The sequence below is a fragment of the Notothenia coriiceps genome, unplaced genomic scaffold, assembly GCF_000735185.1.
Source record: "Notothenia coriiceps isolate Sejong01 unplaced genomic scaffold, NC01 NC01_scaffold00030217, whole genome shotgun sequence".
NCBI lineage: Eukaryota > Metazoa > Chordata > Actinopteri > Perciformes > Nototheniidae > Notothenia > Notothenia coriiceps.
In genome coordinates, this window is record NW_011362918.1 from 409,194 (window position 1) to 432,553 (window position 23,360).

The 23,360-nt window shown below is 40.1% G+C and overlaps 2 protein-coding genes across 2 annotated transcripts in view; both read left to right on the forward strand.

Annotated features, from left to right (window-relative positions):
• celsr1a (cadherin EGF LAG seven-pass G-type receptor 1a) overlaps nt 1-6,048 on the forward strand; it is a 75,179-nt gene extending 69,131 nt beyond the window's left edge. The window contains exons 37-42 of the mRNA XM_010787340.1: nt 18-85; nt 2,229-2,335; nt 2,435-2,590; nt 3,039-3,284; nt 3,364-3,739; nt 4,423-6,048. Coding sequence (XP_010785642.1) covers nt 18-85; nt 2,229-2,335; nt 2,435-2,590; nt 3,039-3,284; nt 3,364-3,739; nt 4,423-4,447 — 978 coding nt within the window. The 3' untranslated portion in view covers nt 4,448-6,048. The remainder of the gene's footprint in view (nt 1-17; nt 86-2,228; nt 2,336-2,434; nt 2,591-3,038; nt 3,285-3,363; nt 3,740-4,422) is intronic.
• A 5,694-nt stretch (nt 6,049-11,742) lies between these two features.
• The window catches only part of LOC104959444 (GRAM domain-containing protein 4-like), a 14,289-nt gene continuing 2,671 nt past the window's right edge, over nt 11,743-23,360 (forward strand). Inside the window, exons 1-2 of the mRNA XM_010787341.1 lie at nt 11,743-12,122; nt 19,130-19,343. Coding sequence (XP_010785643.1) covers nt 12,094-12,122; nt 19,130-19,343 — 243 coding nt within the window. The 5' untranslated portion in view covers nt 11,743-12,093. The remainder of the gene's footprint in view (nt 12,123-19,129; nt 19,344-23,360) is intronic.

A 23,360-nucleotide genomic window follows, 5' to 3' on the forward strand; every position in this document is an offset into this window, starting at 1 on the left:
AACAAACACGTACACAGAGACGGGCGCCCTGTTACCGCTCTGGGCATCGGAGAGTCCACCGTGTCCCTGGGGACAGCACACTCAGGTCAAGCCAAGAGCCGCAGAGCTACTCTGGCTTCAACACACTGGAACGTACACGCTCACTGACTGCATGGCTGCTTCTACTTGCATGAACTCTGTGTGACTGTTGGTCCTTTACCTCCTCCTCCCTGCACGTCGCCAAACTCTAACACAACCCAAGGCCCCTGATTTATTTATATGCAGTACACATGGGATTATATAGTAGCAGTTCAATCAGCCCTCTTATACATTGTGATAACAGCATTAAACTAGCATGTCATGTGACCCAATCCCATTGGTCTAACGGTTCCTCTCACAGTGACAACCTGCTAACATTGCTTTACACACACACACACACACACACACACACACACACACACACACACACACACACACACACACACACACACACACACACACACACACACACACACACCTTACTTTCTGCCCTATCCAAACCAAAGATAATATTTTTGAATTATCTTTACATTTTTAGGGTTTTTCTTTCTTTTCTTCTGCAAATTCATGCCGTATGAATTTTACTGTAGAGAAACTGCTTGCATGAGAGAGGAAGCTGAGATTTGCTAGCATGGCACGGGGCTTTGTTGCAAAACCAACCAAACACACATACAGGAAAATCACCTTTCATTGAAATGCATCATGAAAAATGTGCTTCCAAACCGCACCACATATACATACATGTTGTCATTTTGTTCTATGTCCTAAATGAAGCTGCTAACTCTGTTCATTTGACTTGGAACAGTGTTAAATGTACGTTTTTTTAATTTAAGGAGTAAAGAAATGTCTATGTGTACAATAATTGCTTTTACAGTACAGTGAAAAATCGTGAAAACGTTTGCAATATCTCATGTTAATTGTATATAGCTTAAAAGCACTGAAACAGACCAAAACACACTGAAAACAGTTTTAAAAAGTGATTAATATAACCTCCTTTAAAGTAGGTTTTTGAGTTTTATTGCACGGCTGTTGTATCATTTATTTTGGTATATATTGTGTCCACTGCTCCATGCTAGCTCTTCACTAATATAAATCATATTGTTGAAAATAATCTATTGAGTTGAGAAGGTGTTCTTTAGCATGGTTTAATTTGTTGAAGTGTTAGCATGTTGCACTTGAGCATGAGGACAAGTGTATTCCTGATTAATCTCTAAAAAAAGACATTGACATTTGAGAGATAGCCCTCCTCCCAGGATGTATCATCTCAGGCTAATCTCACCTGCAGCCTTGTGTTTGCACGTCTCACAGACATGTTTCCATCGCAGTGAAGTGCTGTTACATATACCTTGTGTTTGGAGAAGAGTTATACAGAACTGAGGTTAGGTCCGACAGTAAGCCTCGTAAATCTGTCATCCGGGGTAACGCGAGCTCACACTGGGGGTCAACAAGAGCAGAAAACGCCGGAAGCGGGGTGGCGGCGTGCTGCCTGTATGAGAGGAGGGGGGAGAGGGAAGAGCGGGAGACTGGGGGAATAAGGGGGATGGGACTGTACCTGTTATAGGGAGAATGTGATACAGACACACACTTCTTCCCTGCGGCTGTTGGCACGTCGCCAGCTGCTTCCAGAAGTTTCTCTCAGATCAGACGGGTCGGAGTCTTTAATTTTGTTTTTGCTTTCCAGCCAACATCCAAACCAAACCTGGAATATATTCAATTAGCTATGAGTATTGAATTACACACTATGTATGCATCTGTGGTTGATCAGAATCAGTGTTATTGCCAAGTAGGTTTACACATACAGTAAGGGAACACTAAGGAATTTGCTTGGGTGTAAAATGATGCCTACATAAACACAATAAGATAAATTCATATAAGAAGTACAACATTTAAAATAAAACAAACTATAGATGTACAAAAAAGAAGGTACAATAGTAATATGACAACTTACTCTGAGATTCAAACACATTTACTTATTATACAGTAGATGGCTGTTTCTGTTGCATATCAATCACCCACTTTATTGACAATTTGATGCATGTTTTCGTCTGTGTTGGAGCCCCTTAATGTTTTGTAATTATGTTTAAATTATTAGTCGTCTCGATTTGGGCTTCCAGCGACACTGTACTTCCCCTCTCTCTGCCTCCTCTTAATCTCCTCCTCTTCTTTCCCACTTTCCTCCCCTCTTTTTGTATCTGTCTTCATCCACACAGGGAGGAATCTGGTCAGAAGCCCAGTGTCTCTTCAGGAACAGCTAAAGGGTTAGCACACACAGATCTGGACGGACCTCTGTTCCACAGAAAGGGCACCAAGGGAGATGGTGGGTCATCACACCTCTTTATCCAGTTACAGAATGAGGTCAAAGCGTCAATTTTATAAATAAAGGTTCATCTTTGCCCTTCTCTTGTTGTCTCTGCAGACTCGGACTCAGACAGCGAACTGTCAGGCGACGAACACAGCTCCTCCTACGCCTCCTCCCACTCCTCCGACAGCGAGGAGGATGACATTGACGTCAAGCCCAAGTGGAACAACGAGAGGCAGCCCGTTCACAGCACGCCAAAAGGTGCAGGTCCTGGTAAGCCTCAACATGAGATACAATGTCTAAGTTTTATGCTTGAGTACAACATTAAGTCACGTTTATAGTATATAGGAAAACATTTGAATCCAAGCAATATTTATGTTTTCAGATGCACATTATGGACAAAATATATGAAGAATTTATAAAAGATTATGAATGCTATAAATTAAACTCATCACAGTATATGTAGTAGTTTAAATTTGCACATAAATGCCACCGTAAAATAACTATATAGTAGTATAACACTGACTTGGGCAATTTTTTTTGAATTATGAGGACTTTAATTGCTACCTTTTTAGCGCAGATATTCAATTAGTAAAGTATGAGTAGTTCCTCACTGCCAGGATTTGATGTTGAGTACAATTTCAAACCTTTGGCAACTGTCATTTTAGCAAATGCTCAGGCTGACTGGATTTTAGCTTTAACATTTCTGCTTCCCCATCAGTGGAATCAGTATCCAATCACGTGAAGCCTTACTGGCCGGCAGACGCCACCACAGCCAGTGACAGTGAGGACCCCGGGGCAAACAGGCTGAGGGTGGAGACCAAGGTGAACGTGGAGCTGCATCAGGAGAATAAGCTCAACCACACCGGGGAGAGAGAGAGGGAAACTCCTGCTGAGAACGCCCGGGATGCAGCGCCCGCTAGCACACCACACGGCAACAGCAACCACCACCCGGAGCAGAGGAAAGGTAAGGCTACGTTTTTTTTAAAATGGAGTTTAATTGGTTAATGTGATTTACTTTGTAACAACTCTTTGTCCTGTGTCAGGTATCTTAAAGAACAAGATCAGCTACCCTCCGCCGCTGACCGACAAGAACATGAAGAACCGTCTGAGGGAGAAGCTGAGCGACTACAACACCCCCACCATCACCTCCTCTCCCCCCAACAACAACCACACCTCTTCCCCGGCTCTCTCCTCCGTCAACATCATGACCCCCTCGTCCCGCCCGCCCTCGCTGGCCTCCAACGACGGCTCTCGCCCCGGGAACCACGACAACGGCTCCATCGTCAAGCCGCCCGTCGCCCCGCGGCCACAGATCAGTGCCGGGCCCCCGCCCCCCGCCATCTACCGGGAGACCAACGGGGGGGTAGCAATGCACTTGAAGTCAGGGACGGTGAATGGAGACAACGAGTCTGATTCAGAGTGAGTAGCTGTTGGCATGTAACAATGACCTTTAGTTTTTTAGTAGAGCATATGAATGCTGCTTCCTCGTCATTTCATAATGTAATTTGAATCTCTTTTGAAAGGATTTAAAATCAATTTGATGCTATATAAACGGTTTGAAAAGATTGTTGAATAACATCGGTTGAGCATTACATCAACTAAATCAATATGCATGTATCATAAAAGGATCCATAGTTAAAGGAATAGTTTGACATTCTAGAAAGTAAACTTTTTTTCTTAGCTAATCCAAAACAGCTAGCTTGGCTCTGCTTGTTTTACTTATTTAGTATGGCATAAACAAATACATATTTTGTATTAAGTAAATAAGATATTATGTGTTAGTGAGTAAGCCTTAGAGGTGCTGACAGGTGGATTCTGTTAGCTTTAGCAAAAGCTATTCTGACTATTTAAGTCAGTTGCATCATTTTTAGTGTATAGGCTTAAAGGTGGTAATGGGTTATTCTCGGCGAGAAAGCAAACTATCCTATTTCAAATGTCAAACTATTACTTCAATTATAGCATGAATGATATGACCATCCTGCTTGAATGCTGCATGATGACTTCCTGCATCCCTGCATTCATGTTTACCATGCATGTTCCTTTCCTTCCCCGCATCACCCCGTCCCTCCCTCCCTCCCTCCCTCCATATCTCCTGCTAACAGTGGCAGTAACGAGACTTCGATCTGACCTGTTAGGAAAACCCAGACCAGCCTGCCCTTGTGAGAGGAGGAGCAAAGACCTGCTGGGAGAGGAGAGGACAGAGCCAAGAGGATGGGAACAAAATAAAAGAAAAGTGAAGACGGACAGATGCTGAGAATTGGGTGAAAAGGGGGGAACGTTTTCTCCGTACCTGAATCCCTTCTCAAGTTCCCTCTCCCTGGAGAGCAGTATTAATTGAAGACTTTAACACTGCCCAAGGCAGGAAAGAAAGCAGAGATAATGAAAAGGTGTGAGAAATAATAAAGGGAATGATGGACTGTACAAAGAGAGGATGCTGTGGAGCCATGTGTGCCAAAACCACTGTCGAAGAATCAGAAGATGAAGCCCCAAAAGGATGTTCCTCCATGGTGGTCATGTCGCCCGATCAATGGGCAAAGTTAGCAAAGGGCAGATAAATAATCACTACATGAACTAAGACTTAAATACATGCTGGTGCATTTGTAGTCCTAAAGGATTCTAAGGACTACAAGTCCCTTGAAATGTCAGACATCAAACCTGACACCTAATTTCACTGACTGTCAGAAACATTCGACGATGACACCAGACAGCGCTGTCACACACCAAGTGCTCTTTTTATTGTTTGTTTGTTTTTTTACTCAAATGAGGCTTTCATAGCCTCTCAATGCCGTGCATTTAGACTGTAATTAACATGTAGATATTGTTTAAGGTGAAGAAGAAATGATCTATTTTGTATTTCAGCTGTAGCGAAGATACGTTTCTTTACTAAAAAATCATTTTGGGAAAGCTTTCCACTTGTGAAAATCACTCGATATGCTGGTTAAATCAACAGAGAATGTCCCTGAATTAAGGCCTTACACAAACAAACTGTATGCCACTTTCACAAAAACACACACATTATGGACAGAAGGTGTTATGTTTGGATGTGAAAGTGAGCTAGAATGTACGTGCACACAGTGGGCCTAAATGAACAAATTATGTACAATTGAGAGGACTTCCCCCTCCTGTTGAAAAGTCAGCTTTTCATTTCGAGCACTATGAAACTGAAGCCTTCTTTTCCAGTGTCCATCCTGCCTGTTTGTTCACAGAAACACACTCCTGGTTACCAAAAACATGACCTACAGTAGATGTGCACATTAGGGTTGGAGTCAGTTTCACTTTTAACTCACAAATTTGTATTTGATGGAATAAAAACATGGCATATGACTAGAATAAAAAAATCTACCACATAACCCTTTTCAAACACTCGTTGATGGATTTCTTTTTTTAAATTCAGTTTTTTTAAGCCAAACATGACATAGACAAAGTCAGATTTTCTCAATCTGAGTTCAAAGTGAAAATGATGCCAGCTCTATGCATTTCGATTCTAGTATTAGGCAACTTAAAGTCTTGTTTACCACCCACTGAATGCCTTTGTACCACATGTACAACCCCAGTGTTTATCCCTCCTGTAATCAGTTCTGTTGATACATGTCCTTGTTTTTTTTATAGATCCAAGACACTGGAAATGTTTTGTATCATAATGTATATTTATTTTTTATGGTTTCAAGACACTGGAAAGAAAACATGATTGTGACTGTAAAATTAAAGACCTGATGATGAATTTTTAACCGTATTGTGCAGCCTATTACATGTCTGTTGCCGGAAGGAAGCTTGGCTGGTCGAAACATGAACACTACTCAAGGTATATGAGGTAACCTTTTGGATCCAAAAAGTGATGAGTAACAGAAAGTGTTACTGCTGAACACCCAACTGTTCCCATTGACATCACAAAAGATCACTGATAATTATTTGTTAACCATTCAACAACCTATATCTAAATGTCTCCTTTCTAGCTCTATTACAAATACAATGATATTTAATGTACATCAGCTACTTTAATTCAGAAATGTAGTTTAAAAACCCCAAAAACCTTGTTTTTATTTTTAACAGTGAGTGATTGGATCAAACTTAAACATATAATTAATTGTTTTAGATTTTCACAGGAGATATTTCAGTATTGATTGTGTTTATCTCATTGTTTGAAGGGGGAGAGGCTCAATTGAAAAATCATGATGTGATGTACTTCGGTGCACCAATCAGAATTGATCAATTTTTGAATCGTTACTGATGACAGTTGGGCTGTAGTGTGATTGGCTGAGTTTTTGACTGGTACAAAATGATTATCAGGACCAATGTAATACTTGAAACCATGTTTTAGGTGCTTTAATGCTCTATGTATCAGGATAAAGTCCTATTTTTATATCAAGAGATAATTAACATTGTGGATAAGATAGAAGGATGGAGGGAGACATAAATATATAGCCTACGTTTGAAATAAATCCAACATAGACAACTGATTTTAAACAGAGGTGCACCCTGAAGTGCAGTCTGCGTACGCTATGGAGACATTGTCCTTATAAGGTAATGTATTTCTTACTGTCTCATACTGTCCTGTGCCCAGTGATCCTGCTGACTTTCAGAAAGCAGTTTGGGTGTGTGGAAGTTGAACCTGAAACATCAAAAGCACGTGTTGGTTGGTGTGGGTGTATCTGTCTGAGTTACTGTTAATCCTTATAGAACAATGGTGGCAGCCGGTCTTAATAAAAGTCCTTACTTTGATCCAAAACCTCTCACACGCATCAGCATTACTGAGTAACTTTTAGTGTGAGCTTTGTGCACATACAACTGTCTATAAATCACATTTAGTAGCCCCCATGCAGCCTAAAACTGAATGTATGCATGCTATGGCTATTTGTATATCAATATGACCTTTTATATGCAAATAGTATTTAGCCCAAGCCAATTCGTTTTTATGTAGAAAGTGTTACAATCAACAAACTAACAAGCTTTTTAACTACAATTATGAAAATCCTATGTTGGAATGCTTTTAAGTTATTCACATTAATAACTTTAACTTTAGCAATTGTTTGACATTTTGGGAAGTTATTTTAGCATGAAGACTTGGAAAAGGAGGAAACAAATAGCCTGGGAAGCAAGCAACCACAGGGAACTATGTGGAGGCCAAGAGGTATCAAACATTACCCTTAGTTAAATGTCAAGTTTTTTTTTCAAACACTTATTTTTGCACATATTAAAGAAACTAGATACAATGGTTTACTTAGTAAGCTTTACATGTAGCCTGACTTTGGACAGAACAAGGCCACTGTAGCTGCTACCCCTGTTTAAAGTCTTTAAGCTAAGCTAAGCTAACCAGCTGCTGGCTAAAGCTTTAAGAAAGACGTGTATTTTCCAAAATATCAAGCTTCTTACTGCTTTAACATTGGATAAAACAATAACTGTAAGGGCCTACAGTTGCTTCAACAAAAGTTTCTTATTAAAATGGATTAGGTTTCTACATTGTGCTACTACACATATCTTCCTTTAACCTGCCACTAAGATACTATGTTGCCCTTTATGATTGACCATTCACTGCTAAACCCCACACTGAACTTTTCCATTGCATTATTTACATTTTTTCCACAGCTCAGCCCACTTTAAGACCTGCCACTTTGCTGCGGCATACCAAGATAAGCCTGCTAGTCGCAGCGCTTAACTTTTATGATTGTGGGAATTTGTCTCTAGCCACATGTAATTGTGTTGGATCAAAGAGCTGGAGTAGAGGTAAATGGCTGCAGAAGTCAGAGAGCACCATAATTTCTCCTTTTGCTTAAACCGTTGACAGATGTAACCTAGTAACATCACTACAAGGTGTAGTACAAATAAGAAAGGTGTATCTCATGTCAATTATGTCGTTTTTGCAGCGTTAGATGCCATGTCAGGGCTTGGAAATGGCATCTATGCCAAGTCCATCACAACTACATACACCCTGGTGCCACTGGGTATTGCCAAGTCAATTATTGTCAGCAGGTAGAGTGAAAGGTAAGATGGGAGGGTCAGGTTTCACAAGCCTATTTTAGTTTGTTGTTATGGCAACTGAAGCCAGACACCTCCTCAGGTGACATCAGGTACAATAATGAAGCATGGATCCGGAGCAGAGGGAGCTGCTGGCCTTCACAATCATGACACATGTACATGTACAACAGCAGCAACTCTTATCATTTGGTCTATATATTTAAATGGGAAAAACAACCTTCAAATTGAAACTTGAGAAGTTGGTTGGTCTATCAGCGTGGCCCTGTGCCCTCGTCTTTATCTCAGTCCTAACACAGCCAGGCAAACTAAATAATTCAGACCCATGAGGGCCATGGTTGGCACCCTAAATAAACTATTGTGCTAAATGAGATCACACAGGGGGAAGAGAAACACTGAGCCAATTGTGCCATCTACTGGTAAAGAATGGAAAGCCACATATAGACTTATTTTAGATGAGTGTGTTCTTGTACCTCTATACTTGTGACCATAGGTATTAAAAGAATAAAAAGATGAGAGAAATCCCTTAAAGTGAGTTTATTCATTTTACAAACAAATAGCTGAATTCAAAAGCAACAAAATGCACGAATGTTAAATTGAATAATCAAGGGAGGTTTTCCTTCTACAACCATATTTCTTCTGATATGATCAAATACAATAAAAATCCATACTACAGTGTTGGGTAAGGGGATTTAATTGTGGTGAAAGTCAAATTTGGGATTGATTATAGGAATAAGCAGCACTGACATACACCTTGGATCAGTATAGTGTCAAATGATAGGATGAGGTCAATAAAAGGTCCTCAGAAATATAGCAAATCAAACACTATGTCAAGTTATAGCATTACAAATGAATACAATGTGGACAGTTCTGTCAATTCAGTTCCAAATAACTCAATCTACTGCATAAGAGAGGTAATTATAGAGCATGTTTCTATAAAAAAAACATTTGAATAAGCCGTCTGGAATCATAGCTAATCATGTGTAAAAATAATAACCCGTCAGTGAATAATCCACCATCTTTTCCAAATGCGTTTTGCATCAGCAGCTCATCCTCCATCCTCCCCCTCATCCCAACTGTTCTATAATTTACTCTGGATGTTCCGTCAGTTGCATAAGACCCACGTGATTGTGCAGCCCTCTAGAAAATACCAATTTGGGATTAAGGGTTTATTACGGAATTTCTAATTTAATGCCGGGGGAGGATTTGGGAAATCTCTACAGTGGTACTTTTGCTGAAAGACATCAGAAGAAGGTTGCAAACAGAAACAAATCAATCGTGTGTGTATGTAAATGTGGACATGTGTGAGTGTGTCGAGATTAGTTTAGGGGATTCCCATCGAGGCCTGTTGTTTGCTGCACAATCTCTGAAGATAAAAACCCTAAGTGATATCCCAAATAAGCTTATCGTTTTTACAGATAGAGATCCAATGATATGTTATCGCAAGCCTACAATGGAATGCTTTTTAATGACGCAACTCTACCAGGAAATGTAATTTGCGCTAATGTGAAATAAAAGCCAAGTAATCTAATATGGGTGCCTATAATACCCGTTGGAGTTACTCTGTGCTTTGAATATCATCTGATCTGATGCAAAATACTTCTCTATTGGACATTTCTCAAGACTTTAGACATCTATTTTCTGTCCTTCAAAGGTCTGCAGAATGTCTGAACTGTAGATGGAGAGTCTTCTCCGTCAGTGCCTCAGACATTTGCCTAGGCAAATTTGTTCAGGCAAGCTAAATGTGAAATTTGGTCTTCAGTAAAAGCTAAAGCGACACAAACATGGAATTTTCATTTACAGAAGCTGCAACTGGGAGACGGTGAGACACAACTATGACTTTTTCTAACCTTTTTTTAAATGTGAAAAAGGACTTGAACTTGGAAAGTCTGATCCACTTTTGTGCTTGAATTCTTATGTAGGCTGCTCACAGAAAGTGTGAGGAGAACTGGAAAGTGGCAACACGGTAGCCGAAGGACAATCAGGCCAAAGCTCTAGTGAGACTACACCGATTCTCATTGGCCTCATTGTTAGTCTGACTGCAGACATCGAGAGTTCTTGTGATTACTTCCCTCTAATCTACAGTCTCATCTCAGAGGTCAGAAGTCAGTTTACTCCTGTTTCTCTCTATATCTCACTTTCTACCCATTACGCTCTTTGGTCCTTCAAAACCCTCCTCTTCTGTGACCATCAGATCCAAAATTCATTTGCACCATAAGTGCAGGGACGGGAGCATTGTCAAGACTGCTTCACAACTCAGAACCACAATTGCTGAAATAGAGGGATAACTGGGAAAGCGATCACATGCCGAAGACAAGAAGACTCTCACAGATGGACAAAACAAACATGAGAAGGTTGGTGTTTCAAGACTGTGAAGTTTCTGGTTCTGAATTGTATTGTGTTGGATGTGTGGAAAATGTGCAAGAAAAAAATGCTGCTAAAGTTTACATTCATCTTTGATGAACTTACTTAAACTCATTGACCTCAGTAGGCTTCTCAAGAGAGCAAACCCAGAGCACCATGAAGAGAGAGGAATCCACCTTTAAACCTAATTAATTTGATGCATTTATTAAGACAAACATACATTGATTTTTATGTTAAGTTATGGTAATTGTTCATAGTAAGCAGTGCAAATGATTGCTATTGTAAAACATTAAATATCTTGTACAAAAAAGAAACATAGGTCCTACATTATATAATATTATTATGTGATACAATTGTACAATATTTGAGGGGCATTCGGTCAGTAGGTTTTTATTCTGGGAACTTTGATGGTTTAGTGTAGCAACTGATTGGCAGTTTTTATAACATCCTTTAACAATAACACATTGTACTCTAACATCAGTTTACCCAGTACTTCCCCACGAGAATTGTTGTCATGGAATGGATCTTGAAACATAAATTGCCGATATGTTAGTGAAAAGTAGCTAAACTTAATTTTACTGGTCTGTACTTTTCCTTTGATGTCTCCTTAAATTATTTATTTAATTTGGACAGAGAACGTTGATATATTTTAGTAAGAGCTTAGATATTTGTGTTAATAATATGCGAAAGATGTGAAAACCCACTTGGCAATTATACCTTATTATTATTCTGATATTAAAGAATAACTGAACAGAATATATTTAACTACGAATAATCCTAACAATTTGACATTTTAAATGTTTATTTACACCATAGACTGATTTACACCCATGAGGCATTTTAACATAGTATATTCAAAAGAAACCCAGAGCACCATAATAATAAGAAAATAATATGAATTGTCTTCTGTGTCACTTTGCACTATGCTTAATGACATTATACTGACGCCATTGTTTACCCACGTGTTTTTATAATGTAACAGTGTGAAAGTGGCAGCCACAAGGCGGTGGTAAGAGGCGGGTTTATCTCCTCTGTCTCCGAAGCATCTCTCCACGCTAACGGCCCCTTTAAGAAAGCAGCATCGAACACTGACGAAATTTCCTCGGCCCTGCTCCATGGCTCCCTGCCCGTTTCTGAGAAATCAACAAGAGACGAAGGCAGCAAGCTAGTATCTGTAAGCTCTGGGCAAAACGGTGCTAGTCACGGCAGCTCTCTCCAGTCAGGAGGGGGACGCAACTGGTTATTTTCTTTCACAGTATTTCCCCTGCCAACACTCAGCAGGACACGACGTTTAGTCGGTGGACGGAGATACAAGCGGATATTATCGGGATGGATGGACCGAGTGAGCAGCTTTTCACCGTGGGACTTGCGCTAATGTAGACGTCCTGAGCAGCAGGTGTACTGAAGGATAAAACAGACTAAAGGCAATCTCAGTGTTCATGAAACTTTGCTACGATTTACGTGCTGGGTAAGAATGTTTCGCTTATTTTCAAACGTTTAATGTAAGAAGAAATGTTGTTGTTTTATGTCAACCGCCTGTCTGACTGTTTTGTTGGGTCAGCCAAAATGCGGATTATTTGGCTCTAATGTTGTGTATGTTTCAGATATGAGAAAATGTCCGACCATTTTAGGTTTTATTTAGACAGTTTTCTCTAGGCCTAACGTTAGCTGACTTCAAACTCTAGCGTTTAATTCAGTCGTTGAGTCCATTGCTAACAAATATAACGGTCACACATTTGAATTCAACAGTGCAGTTTGGCCTAGCTGACGTCAAACTGTACAATCTTTGGAGGGAGTCCTGAACATCACAGTCTAACGGTCGTCCCCTTTAAATCACATTTTAAATATAACTATTTATAAAACATGTGTTTTGCTGGTTTTTACTGGTTGTGTTTTTTGTTGGTTTTTCTTAGCTTTAAAAAACCCGTAATATCCATATCACTAGAGGTGGGAGAAGCACTCGGGTCGTGTACTCAAGTAAAAGTACAAAAGTATTAGCATACAAATAAGTATCCAAATTTGTCCATTTCAGAATAATCCTTATTATAGGTTTTGATTATAATTATTGATTCATGAATGTGTTTATCAAAGCTGGTAAAGGTGCAGCTAGTTTTAATAACTTTGTATACTGCAGGATAGCTTGTGAATTTACTCCAGGTGTAACTAAAGACTTATTTAAGAGTTGATTGTATTTCAAATCATTGATCCAAATCTGTGAAGTTTACCTCTGAATTGTAGTGGAGTAAAAGTACAAAGTAGAATAAAAGGAAAACCTTCAAGTAAAGTACAAGTATCCCAAAATTGTACTTAAGTACAGTAGTGGGGAAAATGCACTTAGTGACTTCCCACCTGCATATCACTGAGTATTATCTAGCCTGGCTACAGTTTTTTAGAAGTTATTGGTTGAGTGTTTTCATTAATGTTCGTACGTAACACAATGAAGTTGCAGACTTTAAACTGGAACAGAAATCTTAATTAAACATTTTTACCTAGTTTGACATTGTGGTCAAAGTTACATAATCTATCTGTAAGTGCATGTATATATTAACCTTGGGATGGTGTGTTCACTGACAGTAGGAAGCTCTGACATCTATGTGACAGTGCTGTTTAGAAGGTGCTGTCAAACCTAAATTAATTACCGATTCATTTCAATGGGGAAGTAGGGACTAACATTTGTTTCCTACCCTTATTTGACCCCGCCTAACGTGAGTTCAAATCTGGTGACACTGTCCCCATTGTCCATCTAATTTGAGAGAAGGGAAGATTGACATGTTGTTAAGGAAGTATTGATTGTTTATACCACTCATTATATAACCGCATGGTGAAATACGAGAAGTAGAGGAGGAGGGGTGCTGCATCGAAGGCAATGAGTGCAATGACAGGTTGAGGGTAACACTTTTTTTAATTTTTTTTAAATCATGTCTATTGTAGCTAAAATGTTCCACTGCAATTCTGGTCTGACTATGTTCCTGATGCACGAGGCCACTATATTTATATATCCTGTTCAAAACACTCATGCTAGTTGTCTGTGTAAAAAAGTGAATCAGCAGGAGAATCCTTATAACACAGCTTACATGTATTACTTTCTGGGGGAAAAACTACAATTGTTTTGTCCACATTTGGATATGTTATGACAAAATCAATGCCAAACATATCATGCACCGGACTGAAAACACAATTAAACATTCAAAAGCTGCACTGACATAAAATAACCTGCATATGAGGTCGGCTTTGAAAAATGCATGCCATGCTACACGTTGCCCAGGGGTTTTCATTAGTACTTTAGATAAAAGCAAGTGCATTCTTCTCGTTCCGTCTGTATCTTTGTTGTATCAAGATTTGGTGACTGGAGCTCTACCAAACCCCTGTTTAGCCTCTGACTACAAACGGAGCAGAATGTGTCTAATAGGTGTAATTAAATTTGATCATATCTGCAGTCCCCTCTTTTCCTCCCACTCTATCCCCAGGGATGACATCAAATTAAAATGAGGCTTTGTGAAAACATTTACAAAAAGCAATATAAACAATATGGTTTAAAGTGGTAGAATTGTTGCCTGTAGGCTGATTAGAAAATATCTATGTTTCCCTTATGAGCTACACATGCTTTTTTTTAAAAACTTTTTTTTATTGTTATATCATAACTTAGTACTTTTTTTTAACATATGTAACATTAAGCTGTCTGTGGCTCTTTACTGTTCTAACGATGCAAAAGTCCCCTCTGTGGGACTAATACAGGTATTCTGATTCTGAAGCTAGAACTTGGATTATTCTGGTTAAAATGGGACATCTACATGTAGAATAAAGCTGATTCCTCTTTGTCTTAAAAAAGTTGTGCAGGACTCAGACTGAGTCCTAAAACCCTGAAAAGAGTTAGCATTGTACTAAACAAATGGTGTTAATATGTTGAGTTACTCCTGCTTAACAAAACGTAAAATAATCATAAAGGCTTGCTTGCCTCCGAACATTTCTTTTTGGTATCCATGAGTGACTGTGATTGGCTGTTGCTTTAGTACAAAATCCAATGGAAAACCCCATTGACTATTTGTCGAGGGAGACCTTTGGATGCTAATTTCCTTGTCAGCCTACAGAAGTAGGTCATCCATGTACCATTTTATGGCTCGTGAAAAGTGTTGAAATTGAGACTACAGGTGAGCCTTTTGCCGTACTGAGCCTTATTGCAGAAACCAAGCAGCATTGATGATGACTACAGGATGGCCTTACATGGTTTTATGCAGCTCAGCCACCAAAACAGAAACACTTCTCTGTAGCATTTCCAGCTAACAAGAACTTACTGTCAAACTTTCTCTTGTTGGAAAACAAAACCTGACTGCCCCTAATGTCCCAGAACAGACAGTAAGTGGCCTACTTGTGCGAGTCCTCCAGCCTGTATTGTGCTCAACAGTATGTGGTTGTTTAAGTGATTCCACCCCCCCCACTCTTTCATGCATGCTTGATAGGCCGACAGCCATAAAAGATCTACTCATGTGGCTATACCACACCACTATCCTCTTATAGATGCAGATAGCCAGGGGGCGGGTCGTGTACCATACACCTGATGGCTATCTAAGTAAGATGAGTGTATTTGTGAACAGCTGAGAAGATTACTGGCCTATCATACCGTGTACAAAACAAATTGATGTCAGATGAAAGTAGCCATGACCTGTTGCTATTTCATAAAAGAAGGTCATGCATGTTATAGCACTCATAAATATGCATTTCTGTTTTATGGTTCATATCCAAATATACTTGTGATATTGTAGTGAAACATAAGGCTGCTCGGCTAAAATAAGAATACATTTGACAGATAATATGACCTAGAGCTAACATAAATAGTCAAAAAGACTAAGTATTTTAAAGCATATTTGAAAATATCCTGGTTCCAGTTTCTAAAATGGGAATACTCTTGTCTTTTTGTTATGGTAAACTAACTATCTTAGCATTTTGGGCTGTTGGTTGATGAATCTATTTGCTGATTGACCGAAGGATTAATCACTCGCTAAAGCAGTAATGAGCAGAGGGCATCCTAAAGCCTGATATCCATGAGTGACTGTGATTGGCTGATGGCTCTGAATGTGACCAAGAGTAACCTCGAGCTACTACGGGTCACTAGCAGAAGATTACTCAGACGGACAAAAGCATACGCAAGCACTCCCAGAAGCCGTCTATATTCTACAGCTAACACACACCGGGATTATGAAGATACTCACCCTTAGCTAATGTACTACGCAGTAATAAACACCATCTCTGCACTCTGCGTGTGTGTAGCTATGTTTTTTATTTTGTTTTATCCCTCCGGGTTGTTGTGTCTTATTATGGCACCAGTGACAGTGTGTTAGCAATGTTTTATGATAACAGTGGATGGAGTTGTCCTTGTGCTTGTACATAACCGAGCATAATAGGACGCTTTTTGTGTATTCCCTTGCGCAACATTCACATAGTGATCAGGCCTTGAGATGCATCCCCCCCCCCTTTCTCCTCCTCCTCCTGTCCTCTCTTTTTCATCCTTTCATTTTCCTTTTGAAAATGTTGTGTATGGACTGGAGAAAGAAAAAAACTTAAAAAATAAATAAATATAAGAAAGGTAGCCTAGAGAACACTGAAAATGAAATGAAAAGAGGCGAGGGTTGGCATGTAATGTACTTTTAAATAACAGCTTAGTTCATATGAATTATGACTGACTGTGGTTCATAAATAATACAGCTTTCTTTCGGACTGAATAGAGCGTGATTTGTTTATTGCAGTTATTAATCGAACTCTGAATGAAAATGTCAAAGTGTTCGACGTTTTTCCGATCGGTAAATGTGTTTTTGATGCTTTCATTAGTCGCTATTGTTCTGGGTAGATTTTTCTGCTGGATAACCGCGGGTGGCTCGTTGCTCACTGAGCTGCAGCAGCAAGGCTGGTTCAGGTGCTTGTTGTGAGAACAGATTTCATTATGACAGGTGTCTTGACAAGAGAAGGGGAGGGTTTATCGAAGCTGCCACTCACCATGTTTCCACTCAGCCCTCAAGGAGGAAAGGTCAAATCACCTCTGCAATTTCCACTTATGTGTCCCCATGTGGGTGGGTTATCAACATGTGGAAATAAAATGTGGTCTCTCTTTTTCTCGTCTCAGTCCCTCCTACACAGATAATGTGAAGTTTTGTGTGGATAAAAAAAGTACAAAAGTTACTGACTGTAGGGCTGCGTCATTACAACAAAATAGTCCTAATTGAGCTGATATTGTAATTGCAATATTATAGGGAATGACCACTTTTGAAAAATTATTTACATTAACATTAAGAAATATAATATAAATGATGAACTGTGCCAAACACAGGTTTTGTATTTAGTTTGTAGAATAGTGTATGCAGGCCAGGACTTCTCTACAGAACCATATTCAAATAATATCTTTACATATTTTGCTTTTTTCAAATATTGCTCACTGTGATTTGGATATTGCACCATATCGCGACTTACGAACTTTTTTAAATCTATAAATTAAAAATCATTTCATTATTGACCCTCATGGCAAAAACTCAATGTTGAATTTAGCTCTAGTGTATTCTTTCTCTGCTTGTAAATTCATCATCTAATAATCCAGGAAGTTATCAGAATAAAGTGTTACAATTATTTAGTAGCCTGATCCCAAGATCATTGGAGATGGAGAGATTAAGCTTTTTTTAGGACTGTTCTAAGATTTTTGGAAATTGGTCATGTTAGTGTGCAGTCAAACAAGCCTTTTTTATACAGGCAGATACATAACCAACTGTAGTAAAACGTCACTAGGAAGTTACGCATCGTCCTTCCTGATTGGGGACTGCATTTATATCCTTAAAGAATCGAGGGGGCAAGGGTTGATTTTTAAACGGGCTTTGGGATGTACCCTTTGTGTTCATATGAGATGAAAGTGACTGGTGTGATGCCTCCCTTATGTTTCAATCAATCAGAAAAGATCTCAGACAATATACATTTTTGTAGTTTGACAGCCAGTCAAGCAGATTAAGTAATCTGAGGGATTAAACCAAGGAGAGCGACCCTTAATCCTTTCCCAAATGACAAATCACAGCAGTCAAAAATCGACATGTTCACGTTGCCTGCACATTGTGTAGCTTAGCTTCTGAAAAGGCAGGCGGATTGTTTTGACAATGTGGTGACATACTGCGGTCGGCCATATTTATGCTACAGCCTCCTTGTATAGGAGTACTACAGGCCCAGGGGAATCTCACTGTTGTTTCATTCAGTCAGCATTTCTTATTAAAGAAAGCTTTTAATGGGGTTGTTGGCTATTAGGCAACAATCTTGGGTGCATTCAGAGTTTAATAGGCCAATACGACATTTGTGATCCAGTGGCAGTGTTTGCTTGTAGATGCCGTAACAGTTTGGCACCTGTTCTGGTCTAAAAATGGCTCCTATATGGATGCTTATCGCACATTTGTACTGGTTCAATACTGACTTTAATGAGCATTAAAGAGGTCATCAATCCTATTTTTACATTGTTTCTATCAGTGAGAACTACTCCTAATGCCGTCTGCATGTTGCAAACAATTCAGTAGCTTAACTCCTGTGATACGGGATGACAGAAAACAGCACCCCTGCTATATCTGTCACCATTAGCTCAGCGCTTGATACCAAAACACAAGCTCTAAGCCTTTTACCACCTCGCACATCCACTGCCACCGCTCCTGCTATGGAAATGAAATCAATACAAGAGGTGATGAGATGTGCTGCTGTCAACTGTTTGCCACAGGAGTGAAAGGATGTGGTCTTCATTTCTCTAACAGGGTTACTGGTTCCTTCTTCCTGTGTAGGCCAAAGGGGAAAGCACAATCCCTGACAAGGTTAGCGCTTCAATGGCTTCAGGGGTTATGTCATTATGTTACCTTGAGGAAGGTTTACAGAGGGGGAAAAAGCTGGATTAAAATGGATGGATTAGGTGGAATATTGGACTGAGTAGGGAGTTTACAGTGCTCAGAGCGCAAAATAAAATACCAATAAGTCTTTGACCTCATCAGAGGTCACTGTTTCATGAAGTCACAGTTTGTTTTGTGGAAGTCACTGTCTAAAGCGATCCGTTTGAAGAGGTGGAATTAAGTGTTCAAACTGAGCATCGAATAAACATGATGACAGTTATTTAAGTTTATTTTTACTTTTGGGTTGTTGGATCGGTTGGTCCATCACTGTTTTTCAGACAACATTCTGGTGACATTTTAATGCTCTATGGTAATTTCCATATTATGTCACCTTCATCAAATGTGCATTTCACGATTATGTCCAAAATGATAATCACAACAATTTTGATAAATCGTTGAATTTTTAGAAACATGTAATGCACAGTCGATCATGTTCATTTCATTTTTCGTAGCCAAAAGAAATTGTAAACATGATTGGTATTCAGTTCATCGTGTGACCTAGGTATTGTGAATGGTAACCACTTCAATCATTTCACCACACAGTCATACTAACGACAGCCCCCTGTGTTTTGTGTCCCCTCAGGGTTGCCGTCCGCCATGTTAAGGTAAAGCCCAGGTGCGCGGTGTTGACCATGCTAAAGCGCCTGGACAAGATCCGCTTCAGAGGCCCCAGGACGAGAGAAGACTTCCCGGATCTGGCCGAGTCGCCGCCCGCCTCCGACAACGAATGTAGCGACGAAGTGCAGCTGAAGCCCAGACCATCTCTGCGGGAGACGGAGGAGATCCTGCGAGACCCTGTGAGTGCTCAACGTGTGTGTGTGTGTGTGTGTGTGTGTGTGTGTGTGTGTGTGTGTGTGTGTGTGTGTGTGTGTGTGTGTGTGTGTGTGTGTGTGTGTGTGTGTCATTTGCAGTTTCTTGGAAAAGCGGGATTATGATCTTTTTTTTCTCTCTCAGTTCCCTCTTTCTCTCCTCTTTCGCTTGATGTCTTTGACTGTCCCTTTTGAGTAAAGGGTTATCTCTCTTTTGTCTTCATTACACATTTAACCTTGACAGGCAGCGTTTCTTTTCAAATCTACACACAAATTTTTCTGTCAGTAAAGAATGCTCTGCCCTCAGTGTGACTCCAGAAAAACAACAACAAATCAGCGATGGAATATGCAGTAGCTGCTTTTTCAAACGTTCTGTTGTTGGAGGATCCTAAACTAGCTTAATGCATTTTTAGGAAACTTGGTTATTTTATTCAAACCCACTTAGTTGTTACTTGGTAGGGAGGAAGTGATGCAAGGAAGGGTTTTCATTATAAAGATATATGGAGGAGATGAAAGCAATACAGAGACATGGAGACATGGAATAGAGATGGCAATAAACAGCAGACTAGAGCAGAAATGGTGAAAGCTGTGGTGAGATGAACACATTGGATCCAGGGAAGGGATTGAAAATAAAAGCGGAGGAAAGATTAAAAAGTGATAAAGGAGGCTAGAGGGCCGTGATCGAGCCTCTGAAGATTGGCATCTGAGGAGTCTAGAGGGGAGGAGACGGACGAGATGAACTGGAAATGATGAGAAAGGAAAAACTCACCAGCCTCGACATGAAAATCAGATCATGTTTTCTTGAAATCTCTACTTCCCACGCATGGTACTGTTCATATTTCATGAAATATTTTACTCTGTCTTATCTTTGTGGCTCTGTAAAACAGCCGAAATGTCGCTACCATCATGAACATGGAGTGATGGGAAGAATGGAATGGAAACACAGATTAGACCAGATAATTATATCATTTCCTGAATGAAGACAATACCGATCTCTGCCTCACTTTCTTTCTTTGCAAGTCATCAAATAAACATCTGTTGCTGTTGAGTGTAAGTCAGTGATCTAGCTGGCCATTTTTGCATATTCTATCCATTCTACATGCATGCACAGACTTGTGCCTTCGGTCACGCACAGACAGGTGTATGTGTGTAGTCTGTATGTTTTCACCTGCGTTAAACCCATCCCACTGGAACAACATCGGCTACATCACGGTGCTGATGACTCACACTTTGTAGCCTCAAAATAGACCAAGCTAGCACCCATCCCTGCTGGGAAACCCACGCCACACACACACACACACACACACACACACACACACACACACACACACACACACACACACACACACACACTCACACAGCATTCTGTTGCATTTAATATAGAAAAGCTGCCTCCCTGTTGGCTGAACTCTCATATTCCCTGCCTTTCAGAAGTCCCAGACACAGTCCGGCGGCACCAGATTCAAATAACCTGCCTCTGAACGTCACCTTCATTACCTCATACGGTAAAAGGGAGACAGAGTGTGCCCTTGTGCTGCATGCACTGGGACCTTTTGACAAACTAGCCGGTGACGTCCATACTAAATAGGCTGAATATCACCGGGCAGATGGTGTTTAGTCGTTGCACAGACAACTGCATGCAACCTCACTGGCCTCTGCTGCTCCATCAGGTGGCTGCCTCCCTGCATTTGTGGTACTTAGTATCATCTCCCTCATTATCTATAGTACATGCAGACAGGTAATGTGCAGGTTAGGGCAATGCTCAATAATAACGTAGGAATAAACTCTAACGTTGCTACTAGGATTTTACAATCCTATAGAAATATCATAAACTCAATTACTGTGGTTGTACAATGAATAATGAGCAACATAGATATAAATGTATTTCTAGATTCTTTCTTGTTGAATGGATACATTTTATTATTTTAATTCCCATAAAGCTACAATACCATTTATTTAAACGAATATTACGATGCGACTCAGCCAACCATCAGTGCTGAGCTGCCGTTTAATTTGCAGCTCGGTGCAGAAGTCAGTGTTCTCAGTGGGTCATTAATGCTCGAGCCTGTCATCGTATCCGCAGAATTTAAGACTAATTCTCTTATCAGTTTCATCGTCAGGGCCAAGCAACAACTCTATAATGGCAAAAAAACGAAAATCTTTAACAGTTCTGGATAGAAATGTCTCAATTTTGTAGCAATCTAAAGTTAAACCGCATGTTGTTTCTAATGGGGTTTGCATGTATCCACCACAGCGTACATAAGAAATAGATCAACCACATAGATTTTCTGCCAGCTTGCAATACAGAGCTGTGGATTGCAGCCTTGCAGCTGATGCCGGATGATTGTCTTTACCATGAAGACTGCTGCAAACCTCCCTGGTGGTGATTCTTTGTGCTTGGGTTTTCTATTTATCTACTGTTTTTAAAGTGATAATATTTGAATGTTCAAATGCAGCTGGTTTGCCCCGTTGGTTTAGTATCTGCAACATACCTGACGTCTTCTTGGATAGTGTGGACACAACAAAAAGTCAGACAACTTCAGTGTTTACAGGAAATCAGTTTTGTTGGCGAGAAAGATGTATGGTTTCTCAGAAAAGTGAAAGTAGAACAGGCAGTTAAGATAAAATAATATGTGTCAAGAAACTAAAACCACACTGTCAGAATTTCATTGCATCAGCAGAAGATTTGTCCGTATCTCTAAAAGCTTTTCTTGTATATTTATCTCAATTCAACTGTTATGTAGCACAGGGGTTCCCAAACTTTGCCATGCCAAAGACCCCCATATAGCATTATGCTCTGGCGGGGACCCCCCTGTTGCATTTTTTTTTTTTTAAATGATGTGTACAAGTGCCTCGCGATGGAGCATGCAGTGTGTTGCCACTACATTTGGGACCTTCTGCCTGATCGAAGCTGTCACTCCGCTTTTTTTGCCTGTCATAGCCGCACTGCCCCATCTGAACACACACCCACACAACGAGACCAGTCACGTCCGTTTGAGATGATGTACTCATCTAAAACTTGGAAAATGTCTCTTCATGTCTTCCTACCTTCCAGTGCTTTGCAAAATAATATTTCCTCAACAAAGTTGTCTTCTGAAATAAATCTGATATCAATGCAAGCAATTCTGCAACAGTTGCTACATCCGTGCTCTCATCCAGCTGCAGAGCGAAACATTCACTAGCTCTCACTTGCTCCAAAAGCTGAGCAGATACTCAGTTTCACTCTCAGTAGCGGTAGCTCGATTCTGATTGGCTTGAAGGGCGGTCGTGTGATTCTAAAACAAAAAATATTAAAAGATTGGCATCAAAGGACACATAGATTGATTGATATACAGTTATTAATTAAAAAAAAAGAAAAAGAAAAAGTAAACTTAAAAGAAAAAAATCCTGTTTCCCTCAAACTTCGCGTGACCCCACTGGCACCCCCCCCGGGGGGTCGGGGCCCCCACTTTGAAAAACGCTGATGTAGCATAAAGACATGCAATAAACACTAGATTCCATCATATTATTTTACTTGTATTTGTACATATATGTGGTCTGACTTGCGTTTTCTGTGACAGCCCGATATCTTTGTTAATTCTTGGTTGATTTAACAACTTCCACCAGCCTGCTAGAGCAACAATTTGGCAAACATGGGAAAGGGATCCTGTGGTTTTGTGTTTTTTACGAGGAAAAACAAAGTTTTGAAATGGCACCTTCTCTACTGCCCTTCCCGCTGTGAGACACATCGAGCATCATGAGAAAGTTTCAGGCTCAGCAAGCACACGCCTTTTCCCAACAAAGGAGAAAGTATGTGAGATCCCTCGAGCTCATCTTTCTCTAGGATAAACCAGACATTTCTGTGTCAGGCCTGCACTGAGGCAACCCCACAAACATTGTGCTTCTAGAGGCCGAGGACAGAGACAAAGTAGAAGAAGAAGAAGAAGAATGGATTGAGGATAAAAAAGATGACTGAGGAGTAGGGCTGCAACAAACGACTAATTTGATAATCGATTAATCTATCGA